Below are 19,081 nucleotides of genomic sequence, written 5' to 3'. Positions count from 1 at the left end.
CATCCTACTGCGTAGGCTTGGCTGTATACTTTTCATGCTTCTGTCTCATAATCAGAATTTTGTGCTCTTACTCTGGTCACTCTATGCTAAATTCATTGGTATTATTTGGCGCTAAAAACCATGTTCATTGCTGAGAATGTATCATTGAAATTCAACCCATACCTGTCCATATGTATACACAGATTAGCCGTATAATTAACACCCAGTTCAATAAACACTTGTACAAAGCTAATCGACAGTTTGCAATTCCTCTCCTCGCCTCTGGGCAATCTTCTTGTTTCCTGCCACAGAAGTCTTCCAAGGGGGAATTTTGGAGTCGAAAACGTTATCAATCTCTTCAAGAGTGAGGCTGGCAGTCTCAGGAACAAGTAGGAATATCAATACCGCAATCACAACTGTCACACCGGCGTAAAAATATCCAACATTCGCACCCATGTTGCCATATTGGGCATCAAGCATATATGGTGTCCAGAATGTTGCACCAAAGGAAAAGATTCCATAGACGATGGTCGTGTTCGCTTGTCCGTATGTGCGCAATGACACGCTGTGCATCTCCACAGCTGCTAGATTGTTAGTAGGGGCAATAGTTCCACCAAATATGAACGACCAGAAACAGAGAAGTACAACAACAACAATTTTCGAGATACTATCCTGGCCCAGTGCCGTGCTAACACTGGATAGAATCAACATGCAGGCTGCCATCATCGTGTATCCGACCAACATGGTGAGTCGGCGTCCTCCATATTCAACAACCCATGGGCCTAGCACCGCGCCTCCCAAGATACAAACACCAATGATAACATTAATCAGGTATGGGTTGCTGACCCCAACACCCCTGAGAAAGGTAGTCGCATAAGGCTGCACAAATTGAATCCCCGTAATCGACAATCCAATCTGAATAACGGCCGACGCAGTAGTCCTCCGAATATGCTTCGCCTGATAAATCTCATACCATGAAGTCGACTTCGAAATCGCCTTTTCAGCTTTGATATGAGCCTTGATATCCTCAATCTGCGCCGTGATCTCCGGCGCAAACGGATCCATCTGATATAGCATCCCAAAAGCCTTCCTAGCCCCCTCCTCATCGTGATCATGATTGAGGATCCACCTCGGCGACTCAGGAAACATCAAGATCCCCGCACCCAGAATGATCCCCAAAGGAATCTGACACAGAATAGGTGTCTTCCACTGCCAATTATTATCCCGTTCCAGCTGCGCCGATCCCGCACACACAGCACTTGACGCAACATTCCCCAAGGCAAGTCCAACATTATAAATTCCCAGGGCAAACCCACGCTTCTGCGCTACAATACACTCGGACCCGTATGTCGTGCTCGCGGTGATCACATGCCCGAGTCCCATCGCGCTAATACACCGACAGATCATGTAGTGCAGGAAACTTCCCTCGCCGTTGCCTGTGCCTAGCATTCCGGCTGCGCCAATGATGGCGAGCGCGCAGCCTATCTGGAACGTGCCGCGGCGGCCGTAGAAGCGGCCTGTGAGTCCTGATATTCCGCCTCCGATGCCGATGAACATGTAGTTAAGACTGATGAGAGATTGTTGGAGGGGGTTTATGGAGCATTCTTCGGTGATTTTGCCGGTTTGGTCCATTAATTGTGTGCATGTTCCGAAGGCTTTTTTATAGGAGGGCATGATTAACACAGTCCCTGTGTAGCCGTTGTCGAAGTTGACGATCCAGGCGGCGAATGATACCATCAATGCGACGCGGAGCATTGCCCTTGTTGATCCGAGGGATCTGTTGGGGGATGAATGCGTTGAGGAAAAGGTCGCTCTATCTTTTTCGGAGTCATCGCTAGAGCTCCGCATCTTGTTGGAAGGTAAGTTGTGGGATTAGTGGTTGTTCTAACTTGTGGGATTTCTGGAGCTTAGATGGCAGTTTTATCGTCCTCTAGTTCAACTCTATGGATACCTGCATACCATCCCTACCTTGGTATTTGACTACATCATCAAGAATGTCAGCCCTCTGAGGTAGCCAATGGTTTTTGTCATGGCCTGGTGATGGATAAGATCCTTGCATGAATCCTTTCCTATTTAGTTAGATTTATGTATTGCGATTGGATGGTCTTCGAACTTTGAATCATGGGTCAGATTTAAGCTAAGTCAAGCACTAAGCAGGGCTTCAAAGTTTACGAATAGGAATGTTATCAAATGCTTTGAACCTTTATCTGGTTTTCATGCAAACTGGTAAGGTTTGAGTAGATTGAACTACTCTCCATGTATTACTCATGTATCTCATTACTCAAAAAGTAATAACAAAATGGATCGATCCTATTGTATAGTTCCAGATCACGTGGGGCCAACCATAATCCGACTCCACAGACACCCGCATTCATCCAGCAACCCACAATGGAGCTCCGAACGATCATCTTCTTCCTCGTACTCTACGTCGGTAAGTTCAAATACATGACTCCTACTATTCCCGTCCCCAGACCTGGCGATAATCCAAAACAAACTGACCTCAACGAATCCCAATCCCTAACGAATCACTAGGTATCCGCCTCTATCAGTCGCGCCGCGCATCCTCCGAGCCCATCATGTCCCACGGAAAGGTCGTCAACATCGACAAGTAAGCAGAACCGAACCCCGCGAGATCCCAGCCCGGCTAACATACTTTTCTACCAGCGATGTCATCTTCAAGGCCCTTACCTCCTCCGGCCCCGCTGTTATCGACTTCTATGCGACCTGGTGCGGTCCCTGCAAGGCCGTTGCGCCTAAGGTCGGCGAGCTGAGCGAGAAGTACCAGAATGTGCGCTTCATTCAGGTTGATGTTGACAAGATGCGCGCCGTTGCTCAGCAGTATAATGTCACTGCCATGCCGACCTTTGTGTTCTTGAAGGATGGCAAGGAGGTTGTTGAGAAGCGGGTTCGCGGTGCTGATATCCGTGCGTTGGAGGCTGGTATTCAAGCTATTTCTGCGTAGATGTTTGGGTTGCTAGCAGTTATATTCTGAAATAGGTGATTTGCTTAGTCTAAGTTGAACAATGAAGTTCTTACGATTCTTTCTTATCCTTGGGTATTTTAGATGGTAAGGTTCTGAGTTAGGAGCTGAATTACTGTTTGGAAGAAGTGTAAGGAAATTATGTATTAAGAGGAGAAAAATCTCCTCTATGATGCATAGAAGAATAATTAGGTCTCAGACACACAAAAAGAAATAACAAGTGAAGGTATATCCCAGGAATCCTCCAACGGCCAACCCCATTGTAACCAGAATCTTGAAGCGATGCGCTTAGAGGATAGAGCCAAGGGCAATGCAAGGAAGGGCAGCGCCGACCAGGTCGTTGCTCTGTGAGCAAGGTTAGCATTGTCTTCAGAATAGAAGATGATATGGGAACTTACGGCGGTGGAGGGGGAGTTCTGGCAGCAGGCAATGTTCTGCTTGCACTTCTGGTTGACCAAGTCCTGGAGGGGAATGGCAACGAGGAGGGGGACCTGGGCATCCAGCTTGGAGCATTGCTCGAAGAGACCAAGGCCCTCTGAGCCGGAGCCACCAGCGATCAGGTTGCCGAGGAGGCCACCACCGAGGCCGGAGTTGACATCGGTGGTGTCACCGGCGTAGGTGGCCTTGTTGCAGCAAGAGAGCTGAGCCTGGTCACCACACTTGGCCTGGGCCTCCTTGACGGTCAGGCTCTTGGGGACGGGGAATCGGACGCCACCGTGCTGGCTGTCCATGGAGTTGAGACCGTCAACGGCGGGCAAGGCAGTGGCCATGGTGGCGAAGGCAAGAGCAATAGCGGCGATAGAGAACTGCATTTTGAAGGTAGAGAGATTAAAGATTATAATCTTAAGAAGATAGATGGGGTTTTTTGGAGATGATTGAAGTAGAGAATGGAATTGGAAGGGAAGTGTGTGTGATGAAGAAAGTAGATTGACCATCGAAAAGCTGCCTTTTATCTTCGAGCAGCTGCTTGCTTACCTGGGTTCATGTTAGCCATTTTTCACGTTGATATCAAAAACAATCGTCCAATTTGGGTGGTGGGAATGCCTTACGCAAGGGTGGCCCGAAGACCCTGACTTGGCAGGGCCCGAAGCCCCTCAATTGGCTCGCTATCCCCTTTGGAATTCGGTCATCGACTAGAATGAACTCCTTGTACTATTAAATTGCACGAGCCCTGCATTCCAAGGCATGGTGGTATCCATGAAAGCCACCCTGTAAGTCTAGCTAATTTCCAACGCCGTGCTTACTATGATTGGAGCATGTTCTACGCACTCTACGTAACCTTTTTTTCTTAGAATTATATGCCATGTAAACCTTAGCTTTAGCTTATGATTAGTCACTTGCATCTCCAAGATTAGCCAGTCCTCAGCGCTCGACTATTTTGCTTGTGTAGTTCTATCGCTAGCAAGATAGAGACCTCATATTCAACCTATAACATTGAATAAATATGGAACAGCATAGCTGGGATAAGACTCTGAGTCACATTCATCCCAGCACTTGTGGATTAATTGACTCAATCTCATCTTAATCGGAATCAAGCCCCATCGTAGGAACAACATAGACCAGGGCTGAGATGCTATTCAGCCCTGTCTACCTCCACTCATCCCAATTTCCGATCGATCGAACTGTGTCCATTCTACGTTACGATGGGCGACCGATGGGATCTACAGTGCTAAGGGAGTACTGTATTTCCTGATTACAGGGAAGGAATGGATTGTCGCTATCCTTGATACGCCGATCTATCCCTATTCTGGCGCATGCTCACATAATGTCTGTTTATCTACGGAGTACTCACTTCATGTTTACTTTAACGATAAGCTGAGTGGATTGTGAGATATGCCAAAGTATTTGTCAATATTTTAGGATTATGCTGTTGGAATATCCGACATCTCCTTGTCCCTGGTTCTATGGGAGCCTTGGTGTGGTCAGTTGCCGTTATGACTAGATACCGCCTCAACAAAAGTATCAACTCAGCTGCACTAGATTGCAAGACTGAAAATTTGTACACAATGCTTGAATAGATTTTTTAGCTTGAAATGTTACTAGTAAATGTTAAGCAACGATGTCCACTCTGAAGTTCTTTATGTACGTTGTTGAGGCCGTCGAAAATTATTTGGACTTGATCTTGGAAGCCACGGTTCATAATAGCTCTATGTACACATCTGGAAATCATGTTTGATGATTATCGGAACTTTCAAGGGAAATCCTCAATATAGGAACACCTGGAGTGTTAAAGTATTGGTGCACATGGGTTCACAGTACTTGAAATATGAGTTGAGTGTTCACCCGAGATATATAGTTCCACCTCCACAATGTTCGGGAACCACCTGAACCAGTCCAGTGTTACATGTAGTACAGAAAAGGCCCCATTTATGTTTAAATAATTTGATATTCATGAGAACTATTAAAATATTGCACAATCGCAAATACAGCCCCATTATCCAGGCATTATGACTCTATTTCCAAGCAGCACTTGAGGCTGCAGCTCGTGTGCAAGTTGCTCCGATCGGACCTCGATTGTCCCGAATCTAAACCTCATTTGGGGTAGCGTGATCTCATGTCTTCCCAGTCATGCATCAATCGTTGAACTCACTTCCACAACTTAGAAGAAGCTACAAACATATCCATCCGAAGTCCCAGTGGATGATTGACGCTCGCGGCATATTGTGCTTTCCATTCGGACATGAGCGTTAGCATATACATTTCGCAGCCGGATGCGGGTGGTGTTTAGCTTCAATGGATCCTATAAGGTTTGCATCCTACATCCAGACCTATTTGAAGAATGTGCAGAGGATTCTATGGGAGGAGCTTGTGGCAAAGGAATCCGCCTAGTTGCAAATTTCAACTATAGTTCAAATGTCCTACTCTAGCGATGGATATCATGAGAACCAACCATAATACCTAGGTAGTCGGATACAACAGTATGATCAATTGACCCTGCATGTATTTCATTTAAAGACGTATATACTAGTTAGGATGGTCTTGAGCTCCCTGATTGATAAGATTAAAAAAAAGTAAATTAGGGAAAAATTGAAGAACTAGCCCCAAAACATGACATTTATCTAGGGGCGGCTCGGGGACACCCGGATTTTTGCATTGTACCGTGCAAGTGGGTCCACGGATGAACATAGCAAGTAAACTATCCGAGTCCGTGATGCAATGGAAAGTCTAATCTGACGAAATGTAATTTAAAGGTCTGGCTTGGAATCGAGTAATAATATATTTCACCTCCAATACAATCCAGTCAGTCACATTTTGACTTCCAATGTTCAGTCTACAAAGTTCAGTCTAAACCTTCGATATACTTCATCACAAACATGTCGACAATCGCTTTCTTCGGTCCCACTGGTGGATGTGCCAACGCTTGTCTTGCACATACTTTGATAAACGGTTACAAAGCTATCGCACTGGCTCGCACACCGGCAAAACTTACAGCGCAACTCCTCGAACAACCAGGGTTGACAACTGACATACTGGATAAACAGCTTCGAATAGTACAAGGTGACGGATTGGACGTGGAAGCTGTCATGAAGACATTAATTGTCTTGGAGTCTGGATCCATGGAGCAGGACAAGCCAGTCGGCACAAGTCAGCCCACGCTGGTTAACATGATTGTCTCCGGGATGGGCGGAACGGGCACAATAGTATTTACGAAGCCGTGTGACAGGATAGGTATGCGCGTCCCAACTATCCCACACGTCAGCCTCACAAACCCACATATCACGGAGCAATTTGCGGCCATACTGCTTGCTGCCCTGCGACGGATCGCGGAGAGATTTGGTAGTTACACGGATTATGCGGCTGTCGCACCACGGCTGCTGGTGATCTCTACAACGGGAATCAAGGAGGGGGTGAATGATGTTCCATTCTGGTTCAAGATGATGTATGATGTGCTTTTACCAATTCCACATGACGATAAGAAGCAGATGGAGAAGCTTCTAGAAAGAGAAAGAGTTCAGAAGGAGAGTTTGCTTGCTAAGGGGCTGATTTATGTGCGGCCAAGTCTTTTGGTGGGGGATCATAAGATTGCTGTTCCAGGAGTGGATGATCGGTATGAGAAATTGAGAGTGGGGACGGAGAAGAAACCGGCTGTTGGGTATACGGTTCCGAGGGCTTGGATTGGGCGGTGGGTTTTTGATGAGGTTGTCAAATCTGGCGGGGACATGTGGGTTGGAGAGGGAGTGATTCTGACGGCTTGAAGTGCTCAAGGCTGTTTCATGTTATTATACCTGGGAGTTTGGGAGTTCAATTGTGAAAGCATTGAGGCAGTATAGAACAGATGGTAATGTAATAAAAACAAATGGGTTCGGTCTTTGACGTGAGACGACGACCAAAAGGGGAATCATAGAAAATGGAACAAGACAGCTAATAGATCGCAATGTAAACAACATAATGAAAGGGAAATCTGCTCAAATCCAAAAAACGCCCGGCTTCTTTATGAGCAGATCGCGGTATACTGTACAAAGAAACGAGATCTGAGTTCACGTATACCAAGAGTCAATGCTTTAAATATCATTTCATATCGGTCGTGAAGAATTAGATGATGGGAGAAGTATTCAAGTACTGTCGTCGGGCTTAGGACGATTGGCGTTCATACTGGGACGGCGTTCATTTTGGAACGCTCTTGGTCAGCCTGCATGCTACGTCGCTCTTGATCGATCTGCATGCTGCGACGCTCTTGATCGATCTGCATGCTGCGACGCTCTTGATCGATTTGCATGCTGCGACGCTCTTCCTTGATCTTGCGCCTCTCCATCTTCTTCATAGCTTCTTCGGTCAATTGTTGCCGGAAGAGACGCTCCACAATATCCTTCTTTCGTGTCATCCGATCACCAATCATGATCATGATACCACCTGTGATGTTACAGGTGATAGAGCAACAAAGGATGACAGTAGTCAAAGCGAATGGCCGATGTTTCGGGGGTTCCATACTCCAAGTACAAGCACCAAGAGCCATCTGGAGAAGGGAGTGGCAATCGAGGATGACCACGATTGCGACGAGCATACGCATGGGAAAAGCGTGGTGGGTCATGGTCTCATGGGGCTTATAAAAGGTGTGTGACTTGGCGAACTTGTTCTGGTGGTGCATTAACTTGAGTTGCTGTTGCCTTTCAAGAACAGTAAACTCGTGTTCCTCGTCTGGCGGCGTGTCACCGAATTCCACGTCGACGTCCTTCTCGGGTCGAGCAGGTAGATCATTCTTGTCCTTGAGGTCGGGCAGCTTTCGCTTCTCACGGATCTCCCAGGTTTTGTGAGTATAATGCGCAATGAAAATCATGTGGTATGTATCAACGGCACGGAAAGGAGCAAGTCCATCACCCATGATGGCGAAGAGACCAACTAAGACGTTGTCAATAATGTTAATAAGGTAGGATTGCTTGCCAGCAACATTGATCCAACCTATAGAGATTATTAGTCCAAAGTTCGGCGTAATGGTATTCCAAAATGGAGATGAGAACATACCAATCAAGAAAAGCACCCAAGCCAGACCAAACAGAGTGATCAAGGTTGCATATAGGGTCACGAGGAATCCAAGGGCTAGCCGGTGTTAGTTCATCTTTCAAGGGCCTCTGCCGACTGGGACAACTCACGTTTGCGAACGTATTGTCCAAATCCCTTCATGGTTCGCTTAAACCTGGATCGGCGGGAGTGTAGCATATGCCGAACATGATCGTTCAACTCCGCAAAGTCCTCCTTAGTCCATCCTGCCAGCTCGTGGCCTTCTGGCAGAACAGCATAACGTGGCCCCGCCAGCACGGACGACATGCTCGAAAAAGGTCGGAGTTGTTCCAGAGTAGGGCGTTCCTGGAGCCTCGTATCATCCGATCCCTCTCCTTCATCGGTGCTGGTGGCCTGCTCCTCATCCGACGGCGGTGGTCGGGTAAGAGTGTAGGTAGGCATACGGTTAATCCAACCACCCAAGTTGGGCACGAAGAGCGAATTTTGAACATTGGTTAGAGTTGAGAGCGCCGAGACTTCCGGGTCTATAAAAAATGGGTTAGTCACTTGTTGCAGCTCAAGTGCAGCATGCTTGTACCGGTGACCTACCAATTACATCCAGCACATCAACAACATGAGGACCATACTCGTTGATCCCCGGCTCTTGATTCACAATGGGGTTCTGCGCGGCTCCAGTCACAGTAGAAGCCCGGTTTCGAGTGAATGGCCTCAGTGCCGCCTGGCTCGTCCGTCGCAGCATACTCCGAGGAACCGGGCGCGGCTCGGGGGACTCTCTGGCCACCTCCAAGGCAGGCACAGCAGGCCCAAGCTCCTGGACACCAGCTACTGCCTGTGGAGTTGGTAATGGGCTCCGGGAGGTTTCTTCACTAAGAGCCGCCATGCGCATGGGTGTCGCCACCTTGGATAAAACATCCGAGGGAGGCCCCGAGTAGCGCCCTGGCCGTGGCTCCGAGTTACTGCGGCGTCGCCCGGACTGAGCTTCATCTTCTTCAGCAACTGGGGATCGGATGGATACTTGTCGCTGAAGGGAGGGACCCGACAGTGGGTCCGGTTGGGACTGCTGAGTATCGATACCTAAGGATGGGAGGGATGGCAAACGCGAAATACGAATACTCGGTCGACGCGATCTTGCGGAAGGAGCCCGGGGTCGCCCAGATGGCTGCACAGTTGCCAATGCTGGCCTTTCTGGGGATGCTTGGCCAGCCTGGTCCTCCGAAGCGCTTCCGCGGGAATTCGCATCGGCTGGTCCGATGTGATCCATAGGGGCTTAGTTGGGGAGGGCTCCGCAGGAGGGCCTGGGGAAACTGGGGCGATGGTGATAGATATACAACCATGCAACGAAACGAAAGTAAGCAGCCCGAATCACCCCCTGATTTGAAAAAAGTAAACACCGAGAATGTCTTTATGGACAAATGAAAGTTTTCCCAGGCTGTACCGGAACGGAGAGGCAATGGCTGGGGGGATGAGTCAGCAATCCAAATCTTGTTTTCATAGTGACGAGGGATGTGGAGTAAGGGAATTGTCTGTGCACTTTGATAGGAAAGCTGAATTGTCGATCACAGCCAAGAACATAAATAAATCCTGTTAACTGGAGACGATCAAATGGCGATCTTAAAGTCATTGATAAAGTCGTCAGAGAGTGAAAGGGAAAAAAGGCTTGGCAATCATTGGGTGGCAACGGCTTATACAATCATGACATTTGATGATAAGAGATCTAATTGTGGTGGAGCGGAATTCCTGGACCCTTACTAACGTTCTAGACTATGTACAATAAGCAACATCAATTTCAATAATACTTGCCTGGGCATTTGACAACCCATAGCTTGATATCAATGAATTATATAGAAAGAGAATTGATAACTACATATACCTATATGCGCAACCATGCCAATTCCCATGAACATGCAGGGACTAATGCAGAGAGGCAAGTCACATGTTCACCTTCGTACAATGCATAATTGTTGAAGACGCTTATACTGTACATCTTCAAAGAGCAACAACACAACAAGGAGCAACTGCTTTAATTGCTTCTGGTGTCTGTACTTAGTGATCGATAACTTCCATATTTTTATACTTATTAAGGTGGCCTTCATGCAAAGAAAGCGGAATTTTCTCTACCCACTCCGTTTTGCGGGTTACATCCATCTTACTCCTCATTTCCCTCATTCTATTCTAATTAAAAGATTAGGTAGTCATTGTAACACTATCACTTTTGATCATTAGCCCAAGACCTTTTCAGGTAAAAGTTTGTGACTCCCCCTGACTATGTCAAGGACAAAATAATCATTGTGGCAATTGACCAAGCTAATCAAGTACTAATTACAGTGGTCCAAACACCTTCTCATACCTGGAGCGGCCCATCCGCGATACCAGAGTATCAGTTTCCAATACCAACCAAGTCAGAAAGCCGGAAGCGAACAGGATCTCCAGATCCCTCCATCTCCGAGCCAGCAAAACGACTGAAAACCAGCGTGAAACAAGTGAACAAGGATCCATTCACAGATATATTCTTCAAGTCCATGGCAAACACCATCTGCAAGACATTTCCGGTCGATGCTTTTGCACAAGAGAAAGAGTGCAGCCCCGACAAGATCATCGAGGCCTTGAGCGCCGTTGTTCTTGCGCCACTGTTGAAGACACAAGTCTGGCACGGTGCCAATTCAGTCTCCGAATATGCGAAAACCTTGATCGATGAATGGAGAGAAAACACGTCAGACACGGATAGTGCGATTGACTTGTCAAACCCCAGCATGGACAAAGTCTTGGAGAAGAAATGGCCTAATCAGCAGGAGACACACTGGCAGCCGAAGCAAGGCCAATCTGTTACCAAGAAATCACCTACTGTGCCACGAATCATCCCGACTGATCGAGTGGAGGTTCGTCATGATATTTATGTGTCGAAAATCCGAGCAGATAAATGGATCGATGGGTTCCAAAAGCCCCCTGTCGCAGCTTCAGAGGTCAGTGACGAGGAGCTACAGCAATTGTTGGCTGAAGGATGGTTCCCATAGGTCTGTCAAAGATAAGATTGTACTTCATGTATTTCCCCATCAAATTGAGCGTTATCAGTGTAGGCCCTTAGACCCTCAAGTAGGCTTTAAGTACAGAAGAAGAGAATGACACAAAAAATGAACACAACAGGATCCAAAGAGATTGTTCAGCGCGGTAGAATACTCGACCAATATGGAATCAATACTCATCTTCAGGTTTATGGTGAATCTCCATGGAAAGATATATTCTTAGGAAAGGGTAATTAGCGTCACAGCTTCTTTACAGTTCCAGGCCTGACTAGGTTTGCATTGGACCTAGACTCCATGGCGGTGTAGTGCTTAGGAGGGGTAACTAGCGGGGGATTTTCTTCTTTTTTTCCCTTTTTTTCTGACACATATCTGTGTGCAGCCTGCAAGACATTCATGCAGTTCGGGAATTCTATTGCTTTTTTGGTGGAGTTAGACAGTATATCGGATGCGCACGTAAAGACCAATTCCAATGAATAGGTCTTTCATGGTCATTGTATTTCGTACACCGCGTGTCAATGATGTGTTTTTTAGCCGGGAGCGTGGATACCATGGAGGCAAAGTGGAGCCGGCTGAGGTTGGAAGATCCGATCCCTTGGTGATCGTTCAGTTCAATACTGTAAGAGACTGAGACTCTAGGGAGTATGGAAATAAATTGGAAAAATAATCAATACGTAGGATCATGGAATTTGTAAAAGACCGAGTATATCAAGTATATACTAGGAATGGGTAGAAACTTGAAGGGTTGAGCAAGGCAAGTGGATCGAAGACAATAGCAACTCACCGAATTAAGTCAAGTGTTCTCCAGCATGACATCAAGGCATTGTTGGTTGCCTTGGTTAAGTGGGCAGAATTTGTAAGAAGGATTACCCGCAACCCCCCGGAAGCCCCCGAACTTCCCCTGATGCACGCCAATGCACGCCTAACTTTAGGCTTCACGACGCCTAAGAAAGACCAGACCTTTGTCTCCCCCCAACGCGGCTAGCGCACACCGCCTCCTCCTTTCCTCCAAACAACCAACTCTCTCCCCTTCTCTTCCTTCCTTTCTTCCAAGAGTCAACTTTACTGCATTCGAATCCCCATCCATCTCTTCTTTCCTTCAATCGGTATCTAGGGCACCAAGCTACCCTGCTCCTTCTCTCCATCCTCTCGACAAGTTCCCCATTCCCGGCAAATCAACAAACAACCCACCCCTCTTGTTTGTTTGACACAGCTTCAAGCTTTTTTTCTCCCGAATCCTTTTTGTGTCAACTACCGTTAAGATGTCTGCCGTCGACGCCCTGACTGACAGCATGGCTGCTACCGCCATCGCTGAGACTCCCGCCACCAACGGCACCGCGCCTGCCGCCCCGGCCACTGACGCTGCAGTTGCCAGTGCCGATGAGGGCCGTCGTCTTTACATTGGAAACCTCGCCTATGCCACCACCGAGGACGAGTTGAAGGATTTCTTCAAGGCATACACCATGTAAGTAGAAATTGCACTTGACACGGATTCTCGTCGTCAGGCGGCCGATATCATGTGGTAGCTCTCGAAGCTACTTTCATCCCCGCACAGTGCTAATTCGAGTCACAGCGAGAGCACCTCGATCCCGGTGAACCCCCGTACCAACCGCCCCGTTGGATACGCATTCGTAGACCTCGCCACTGCCAGCGACGCCACCGCAGCTATTGAGAGCCTGTCCGGCAAGGAGATCCTGGCGCGCAAGGTGTCTGTCCAGCTGGCCCGCAAGCCTGAGGCTGCTGAGGCCAAGGAGGGTGCTGCCAGTGGCGGCGAGGGTGCCAGCGGCACTGAGGGTCGCAAGCGCACTGGTGGCCGGGGTCGGGGCCGTGGTCGCGCTCGTGGCCGTGGTGGTCGCGCTGCTCGCGGTCGTGGTGTATGTCTTTCCTTTCCCTGATATTCAATTGCGATTTTCAAGTGCTAACTCGAGTACTATCAGGCTCAGGAGGGCCAGGAAACCGCCGATGCCACTGCTACCGAGCAGGCTCCTCTGGCTGAGACTACCAATGAGACCGAGACTGCTGGTGATGAGGGAGCCAAGCAGCAGGGCAAGCCCCGCGGCGCGCGTACCCAGAAGCAGCGTGGTCCCCCCGAGGACGGTATTCCCTCCAAGACTAAGGTCATGGTCGCTAACCTGCCTTACGACCTGACTGAAGACAAGGTACGTGAACTTGTGACCGTTTCCTAATTCAAGCAGGTAACTAACTATTCCACAGCTCAAGGAGATCTTCTCCGCCTACGAGCCCGTTGGTGCCAAGGTTGCCTTGCGCCCCATCCCCCGCTTCATGATCAAGAAGCTCCAGGCCCGCAACGAGCGTCGCAAGACCCGCGGCTTCGGTTTCGTCAGCCTTGCTACTGAGGAACTCCAGGCCAAGGCCGTCAGCGAGATGAACGGCAAGGAGATTGACGGTCGCACCATTGCCGTCAAGGTCGCCATCGATAGCCCCGGAAAGGAGGACGACGATGTCACCGAGGATGTCACCGAGGAGACCCCCGCCCCGACTGAGGAGAATGCCACTCCCGCCGAGACCCCCGCCGAGGCTTAAATGCAAACAATGAATCTTTTTTGAGTGCAGATGGCTTGCTGACCAGCTTGGAGAATATGTGAAGGCGAGAATGAGACTGTTTGGGCATTATGTCTGCATATTTCCCGTGGTTTTTCATTTCGCAATTCCCCAGGCTCTGGTCTCTGGATTATCTTAATTGTTCGTGGGGAGACGAACAAATGAGGGTGTGATGATGACCTTTTTTATGGACGACATGGAACATACGTCCATGCTGGAGAGCAATCCTTGCTGATGCCTCCATCCTTAACGACTTTTTGCCTTCTGTATTGTATCTTAGCACCCATTTAACTAACTGATGACGACCTGCTTGGAATGTAAAGTAAACTTCAATCCGTAGATTTTTCTCAACCTCTAGCGCAACTCTAGCGCGACCCTTGGCGATGACGCTTAAGTTGGGGTGACCCTTGCCGATCATTCTGGCGGCAAACATCACCCTTCAACACTTGCAAGTTTCAACGAATCCTATCGTCTCACTGCTTCCTTTCCGTTGGTCAACCTTTTTTTCTTCCTTTATCTGCACTATTATTTATAGCGCCAACTCGGTGGAGCGCAAAATCAAAATCAGGGGCAACCTAGGTACCCAAAAACAGAAAACGCTCCGATCGACCTGCGGCGACGACTCCGCCTTCTACCCACACCTTCACTCTTCCCAATTGTCCTGAGTACCATTGTATAGCGCCAAATACCCATCATGTCTCGCATGTGGGAGGTCGATCCAGAGACAAGGACGAAGGTATGTCCGAATTCCTTTATCGCCTCACCCACCGCGCCAGCAACCCCAAGCCAAGATAATTGTAACTAACCACCACACCGAACCAACAGCTCCTCCAGATCTCCAAAACCAACGGCAATGACCGATGCTGTGATTGTGGCGCCCCTTCACCTCAATGGGTGTGTCTCCCTTGCTCCCCAATCGATCCCCTCTATTTACCCCCGCAAACGAACGAAACAACCCACGGCACCATCCCCCCCTCAACCGGAGGTGACCAGCACAAACATCTAGCTAACAGCTCCTTCCCATCAGGCATCTCCAAAATTTGGCACATTTATATGTCTCAACTGCGCAGGCACACACCGCGGCCTAGGCGTCCACATCTCTTTCGTCCGCTCAATCACCATGGACGCCTTCAAGCACGCCGAGATCCAGCGCATGGAATTAGGCGGCAATGATCCGTGGAAAGCATTCTACGATGAGCACGAGGTTACCGTCTCCGAGGGCCGGACATTCGAGGACTCAACCATCAAAGAGCGCTACGAAGGCGAGGCGGGCGAGGAGTGGAAAGAGCGCCTGTCGTGTAAGGTTGAGGGGAAGGAATACGTCCTCGGTCAGGAGAAAAAAAAGAGCAATAACATTAACACTCCAGTGTCGAGATCTAGTACGCCGATGAGTGTGGGGACTGGTGGTGTTGGTGCTAGGACTGGCTCACCTGCGGGAATGCAGCGGACGAGTAGTTTGAGATCTACAGGGCCGGGACCGGCGAGCAAGAAGGAACAGAATGAAGCTTATTTCGCGAAGATGGGCTCGGAGAATGCTACACGCTCGGATAATCTGCCTCCTTCGCAGGGTGGGAAGTTTACTGGGTTTGGAGGTGGTTTGCCTCCGTCTACGGGTGGAGAGCGTCGCTCTTCGCCATTTGGAGGATTCGGTGGATTCGGAGGCTTTGGTGGTGGTGGTGGTGGAAATCAAGTCTTAGATGAGTTCCAGAAAGATCCCGTGGCTTCGATTACCAAGGGATTTGGATGGTTTGCGTCGGCCGTTGGGAAGGGTGCGAAGACAGTGAATGATTCATATCTTCAACCTACTGCGAAGCAGGTATGTAATAATCTCCATGGAACCTCTTGTATGTGTGTGGCAGAGACTGACAATCCCAGCTCGCCGAGTCCGAATTTGCAGCCCAGGCTCGTGCCCAAGCTGCTAACTGGGGTCAGAACTTACAGACTGGTGCCCGGGGCGCGGCTGATCAATTCAACCGGTTTGTTGAGGGCGATGAAGGTCATTCTGGCCAGCGATCTCGTGTAGAGCCTGAGCGTCGGGACTTCTGGGACGACTTCTCATCTTTGGCTTCACAGGAGCAGCAAGCTGCACAGGCTGGCCATCGCCGCGGTGCCTCACGGTCCGATGTTGTCGGTACAGCAGCTATGCGCAAGACTCCTGCTACTGGTTCGTCATTGGCGAACTCATCTACATCTACTGCTGAGACTACCACTACCCCGTCCGGGTTAGAAGGGAAGGAGAGTGGAGCAGCATCAACCAAGGGGAAGGATGACTGGGATGATAACTGGTAGATCCTATATATACATTGGCGTGTTTGTCTTTTGTTTCAATCTGCATGTTGGGTTTTGTTTACGTGCACATGTGTGTAGACGGTTTCAGATGCCATGATGTGTTTGCCCGTTCTTGATTTATATACCTCGCTCGTCGAACATTTGAATGAAATGCTTCTCTCTTGTATAGGAGAGATGCCCTTCAAACTTATAGCCTTGTCCCGAGGTCTACGTTGTCGCTACCTAAGGAATGAACCTCATGATACCATTGAAAGTGTCCCGGTTCCGACGTTAAGCTTCAGAATTTCCCTTTTCTAACATTTGAAGTAGCTGAAACATCCATGGACTTGAGTCCAGACTTGTCCTCGGGTTCATTATGTAGGCTTTGAATGCACATATGTGATTAGTCCAACAGGATCAACATTGGAACACTTGAATCGAGCAACATGAGAAAAGTTCCATCAAGCCAGATTGGTTTGCCAGATAGCCTTATTCGAGCGCTCTCATATCCCCGCTGTAAGCTTCTTGCCACCATAGACACTCTGCTGCACTGCGCCAAGGTTGTCGATTAATCCAACCTTCATAGTGACGCAGGTGAAAATGGATAGAACCGGCCACACAACGTGTTCGCCATTAATGTCGAGAATTTTTTCGCATGGGAAACGATGATTTGATTCTAGAGCATTTCGAGTCCTGTAGCTCCCATCGGATCCGACTTGCATAGTGTATACACATGCATGTTTCGAAGCTCCATTCTCGGAACCAACTCGGAGAAATCAGGGTTGCACATGGCTAGCATAAGATCAGTCAGGATCACAGAAACTGTTGTGTTTCGTTTCTGGCTCCACCCGTGAAGATAGAAGTTTGTGTCTATATGAAGTGCAGGTAGTGCAGAGCCTCGTGTTACGTCATTTCGAATGAGTCTAGATCGAGGCTAGAGAAGCACTAAACGATGCGAACCCCAACACAAAGGGTGGTGAGCTGGTTTCTGGTAACAAATTCACCGGTGATATCCCCAACGCCGGCCTGCAGATCCCTGGCCAGCTCCTCAATGAGGACGATAAGAGTGCTTTGAAGATCAAGATTCACCTCAACATTCAGAAGGTTCGTCTCGATCTTGATGCTCAGATCTATTGTGATGCTGTGGTTGGCCTGATGTAAGGTCTACATTAGCCGGTATGTTTGTGAGCCTGTGTATCCTGGGCTTTGATCAGTTTCTAATTAGGAGGAGAATGTTTACAATGTACCTCTGCGATCCAGAGGAGGAATCTTAGGGCTTTGTGATCGGCTGAAAAATCCATATGCAAAGTGAAGATAATTTCTCGGTGGTTTCCGGTGTTTGTCTCTCTACTGTAATGCTCATTGCTAAGAGTGCACGTACTGTAGATGTAGATTAAGTTCTGGTCAAAACAGCCGAAGACCTACCCGCTTTCTAATTTTAGAGACTTCACACCTTGCGAGGCGAACATTGGAAGTTGGCTGAAATTTTGGATTGAGAATATGGCTCATAGCACGATCTGAACATCTCCATACAAAGTTATTACAAAATCCCAGTAATCGAGTCAAATGTAAATAAGTCCACACGGTAGAGCACAACATCCCAAACGGGACTAGCCGGAGATTGGACCCTGATCCAGCCATTAGCCAAGGCTACTAGACTAAGACTAAGTTAAACCCTGGAAAACTTGTGCAAATGGCGCCCAATCCCATTTCCAGGGGGGAAATCACAACATTGAATTCACTGTCATTGATTCGGTCCTTTGATTTACAGTTCCCAACAGCATCACACTCGTTATAAACTATCACCACTCTCGTTATGGGAAAGGATTTCCCCGGTCCAGAGACCGGCCTCTGGCGATTTGTCCTGCGTCTGATCGCTCTTTTCAGCGCCGTCTTCGGAATCATCGCCTCAACCGCAGGCACCGTATACCCCGTTAACTCGTTCTTCTATTGGCTATTCGTAAGTCTAAAGAGAAAGCGTTCATCAATCCCGATCTAACCAGGCCAACAGCTGAGTCTTTGTGGACTCTGGTCCCTTATTGTCCTCGGAATTCTTTGTTTCAAGTGTGCACCCCACCCTGGCTGTTGTATTGCTTTCGATTTGATTGCTGCCGCTCTCGCAGCTTTCGTTGTCGTTGTTTCGGCTATCGATCTCTACTTCGACGATTACGGGCTAGGTCGTAATATTGCTTGTCTTATCTTCGCGCTATTTGTCTTGTATGTCATCCCCGATGCGAAGTTTGTGGCGTCTGTTAACTTTTACCTGATAGTGTCGCCCATTTCACGTTGTTTGTGCTGGCTTGTATAGATGTTCACCGCAGACGTCGTCGGCCTAACCCCAAGGCTCCTTATCGTGAGGTTTTGCCGGAGGTTTAATGTGGTATTGTCTGCCAAGTTGGGATGGAAGTACAGTTCATTGAGTCGATTTCTGGGTCACCATCTCGGGCGGCTTTCAGCTGAGATTCGTGGACACAGACTATACTTCATGACAATATACTGGGTAAAGGGATTGATGGGCGTATGATATCATGTACTTTGATCTATTGATACCGATATGCAGACTATCGCGCTACTTATCTGTCGGTTTTAAGAGATTTATATTATTTCATGAAACTGATCTAAAGACTAGATGGAACGAGCGCCATCTGCATGGTCTAATTGGACGTCTAAGACTTCAATATGTAAATTGACCGAGTTTCGGATTTATTTCTGTTATTCATAAATTAAAATGAATAATATTTTAAATGCTGTCGAATAACTAGGTGTGGACATTATCAAGAGCATCCAACAATATCATATTTTATCGAAATCTGGGACC

At 48.2% G+C, this 19,081-nt stretch overlaps 10 protein-coding genes across 10 annotated transcripts; 7 read left to right on the top strand and 3 right to left on the bottom strand.

The window, feature by feature from the left end:
• Window positions 1-228: 228 nt before the first annotated feature.
• On the bottom strand, window positions 229-1,827 carry N7520_009024 (uncharacterized protein; the record flags this gene model as incomplete). Its single annotated transcript, XM_057142958.1, has 1 exon — window positions 229-1,827. The coding sequence occupies one exon, from the start codon at window positions 1,825-1,827 to the stop codon at window positions 229-231; it is 1,599 nt and encodes a 532-aa protein (XP_056992246.1).
• A 540-nt stretch (window positions 1,828-2,367) lies between these two features.
• Window positions 2,368-2,941, top strand: N7520_009023 (thioredoxin family protein; the record flags this gene model as incomplete). Its single annotated transcript, XM_057142957.1, has 3 exons — window positions 2,368-2,410; window positions 2,512-2,587; window positions 2,644-2,941. 3 exons carry the CDS (start codon window positions 2,368-2,370, stop codon window positions 2,939-2,941), a joined length of 417 nt encoding a protein of 138 aa, XP_056992245.1.
• A 306-nt stretch (window positions 2,942-3,247) lies between these two features.
• On the bottom strand, window positions 3,248-3,771 carry N7520_009022 (hydrophobin family protein; the record flags this gene model as incomplete). The annotated part of the gene is made up of 2 exons (XM_057142956.1): window positions 3,248-3,304; window positions 3,358-3,771. 2 exons carry the CDS (start codon window positions 3,769-3,771, stop codon window positions 3,248-3,250), a joined length of 471 nt encoding a protein of 156 aa, XP_056992244.1.
• A 2,502-nt stretch (window positions 3,772-6,273) lies between these two features.
• N7520_009021 (uncharacterized protein) lies at window positions 6,274-7,155 on the top strand (the record flags this gene model as incomplete). Its single annotated transcript, XM_057142955.1, has 1 exon — window positions 6,274-7,155. The coding sequence occupies one exon, from the start codon at window positions 6,274-6,276 to the stop codon at window positions 7,153-7,155; it is 882 nt and encodes a 293-aa protein (XP_056992243.1).
• Window positions 7,156-7,547: 392 nt separating this feature from the next.
• N7520_009020 (DUF2985 domain-containing protein) lies at window positions 7,548-9,677 on the bottom strand (the record flags this gene model as incomplete). Its single annotated transcript, XM_057142954.1, has 4 exons — window positions 7,548-8,356; window positions 8,420-8,494; window positions 8,548-8,940; window positions 9,005-9,677. The coding sequence occupies 4 exons, from the start codon at window positions 9,675-9,677 to the stop codon at window positions 7,548-7,550; spliced, it is 1,950 nt and encodes a 649-aa protein (XP_056992242.1).
• A 1,258-nt stretch (window positions 9,678-10,935) lies between these two features.
• On the top strand, window positions 10,936-11,427 carry N7520_009019 (uncharacterized protein; the record flags this gene model as incomplete). Its single annotated transcript, XM_057142953.1, has 1 exon — window positions 10,936-11,427. The coding sequence occupies one exon, from the start codon at window positions 10,936-10,938 to the stop codon at window positions 11,425-11,427; it is 492 nt and encodes a 163-aa protein (XP_056992241.1).
• Window positions 11,428-12,695: 1,268 nt separating this feature from the next.
• Window positions 12,696-13,977, top strand: N7520_009018 (RNA-binding protein; the record flags this gene model as incomplete). Its single annotated transcript, XM_057142952.1, has 4 exons — window positions 12,696-12,898; window positions 13,007-13,307; window positions 13,371-13,592; window positions 13,648-13,977. The coding sequence occupies 4 exons, from the start codon at window positions 12,696-12,698 to the stop codon at window positions 13,975-13,977; spliced, it is 1,056 nt and encodes a 351-aa protein (XP_056992240.1).
• Window positions 13,978-14,848: 871 nt separating this feature from the next.
• N7520_009017 (GTPase-activating protein GCS1) lies at window positions 14,849-16,284 on the top strand (the record flags this gene model as incomplete). Its single annotated transcript, XM_057142951.1, has 3 exons — window positions 14,849-14,980; window positions 15,023-15,811; window positions 15,871-16,284. The coding sequence occupies 3 exons, from the start codon at window positions 14,849-14,851 to the stop codon at window positions 16,282-16,284; spliced, it is 1,335 nt and encodes a 444-aa protein (XP_056992239.1).
• A 716-nt stretch (window positions 16,285-17,000) lies between these two features.
• N7520_009016 (uncharacterized protein) lies at window positions 17,001-17,424 on the top strand (the record flags this gene model as incomplete). Its single annotated transcript, XM_057142950.1, has 2 exons — window positions 17,001-17,069; window positions 17,191-17,424. The coding sequence occupies 2 exons, from the start codon at window positions 17,001-17,003 to the stop codon at window positions 17,422-17,424; spliced, it is 303 nt and encodes a 100-aa protein (XP_056992238.1).
• A 655-nt stretch (window positions 17,425-18,079) lies between these two features.
• N7520_009015 (uncharacterized protein) lies at window positions 18,080-18,639 on the top strand (the record flags this gene model as incomplete). The annotated part of the gene is made up of 3 exons (XM_057142949.1): window positions 18,080-18,223; window positions 18,275-18,480; window positions 18,534-18,639. 3 exons carry the CDS (start codon window positions 18,080-18,082, stop codon window positions 18,637-18,639), a joined length of 456 nt encoding a protein of 151 aa, XP_056992237.1.
• Window positions 18,640-19,081: the final 442 nt, after the last annotated feature.

The sequence above is a fragment of the Penicillium odoratum genome (assembly GCF_028828045.1).
Source record: "Penicillium odoratum strain IBT 22623 chromosome Unknown utg000006l_segment0_segment0, whole genome shotgun sequence".
NCBI classification, from domain to species: Eukaryota; Fungi; Ascomycota; class Eurotiomycetes; order Eurotiales; family Aspergillaceae; genus Penicillium; species Penicillium odoratum.
Note: the sequence above shows the minus strand (reverse complement) of the source record. Positions and strands in the feature narration are given on the sequence as shown.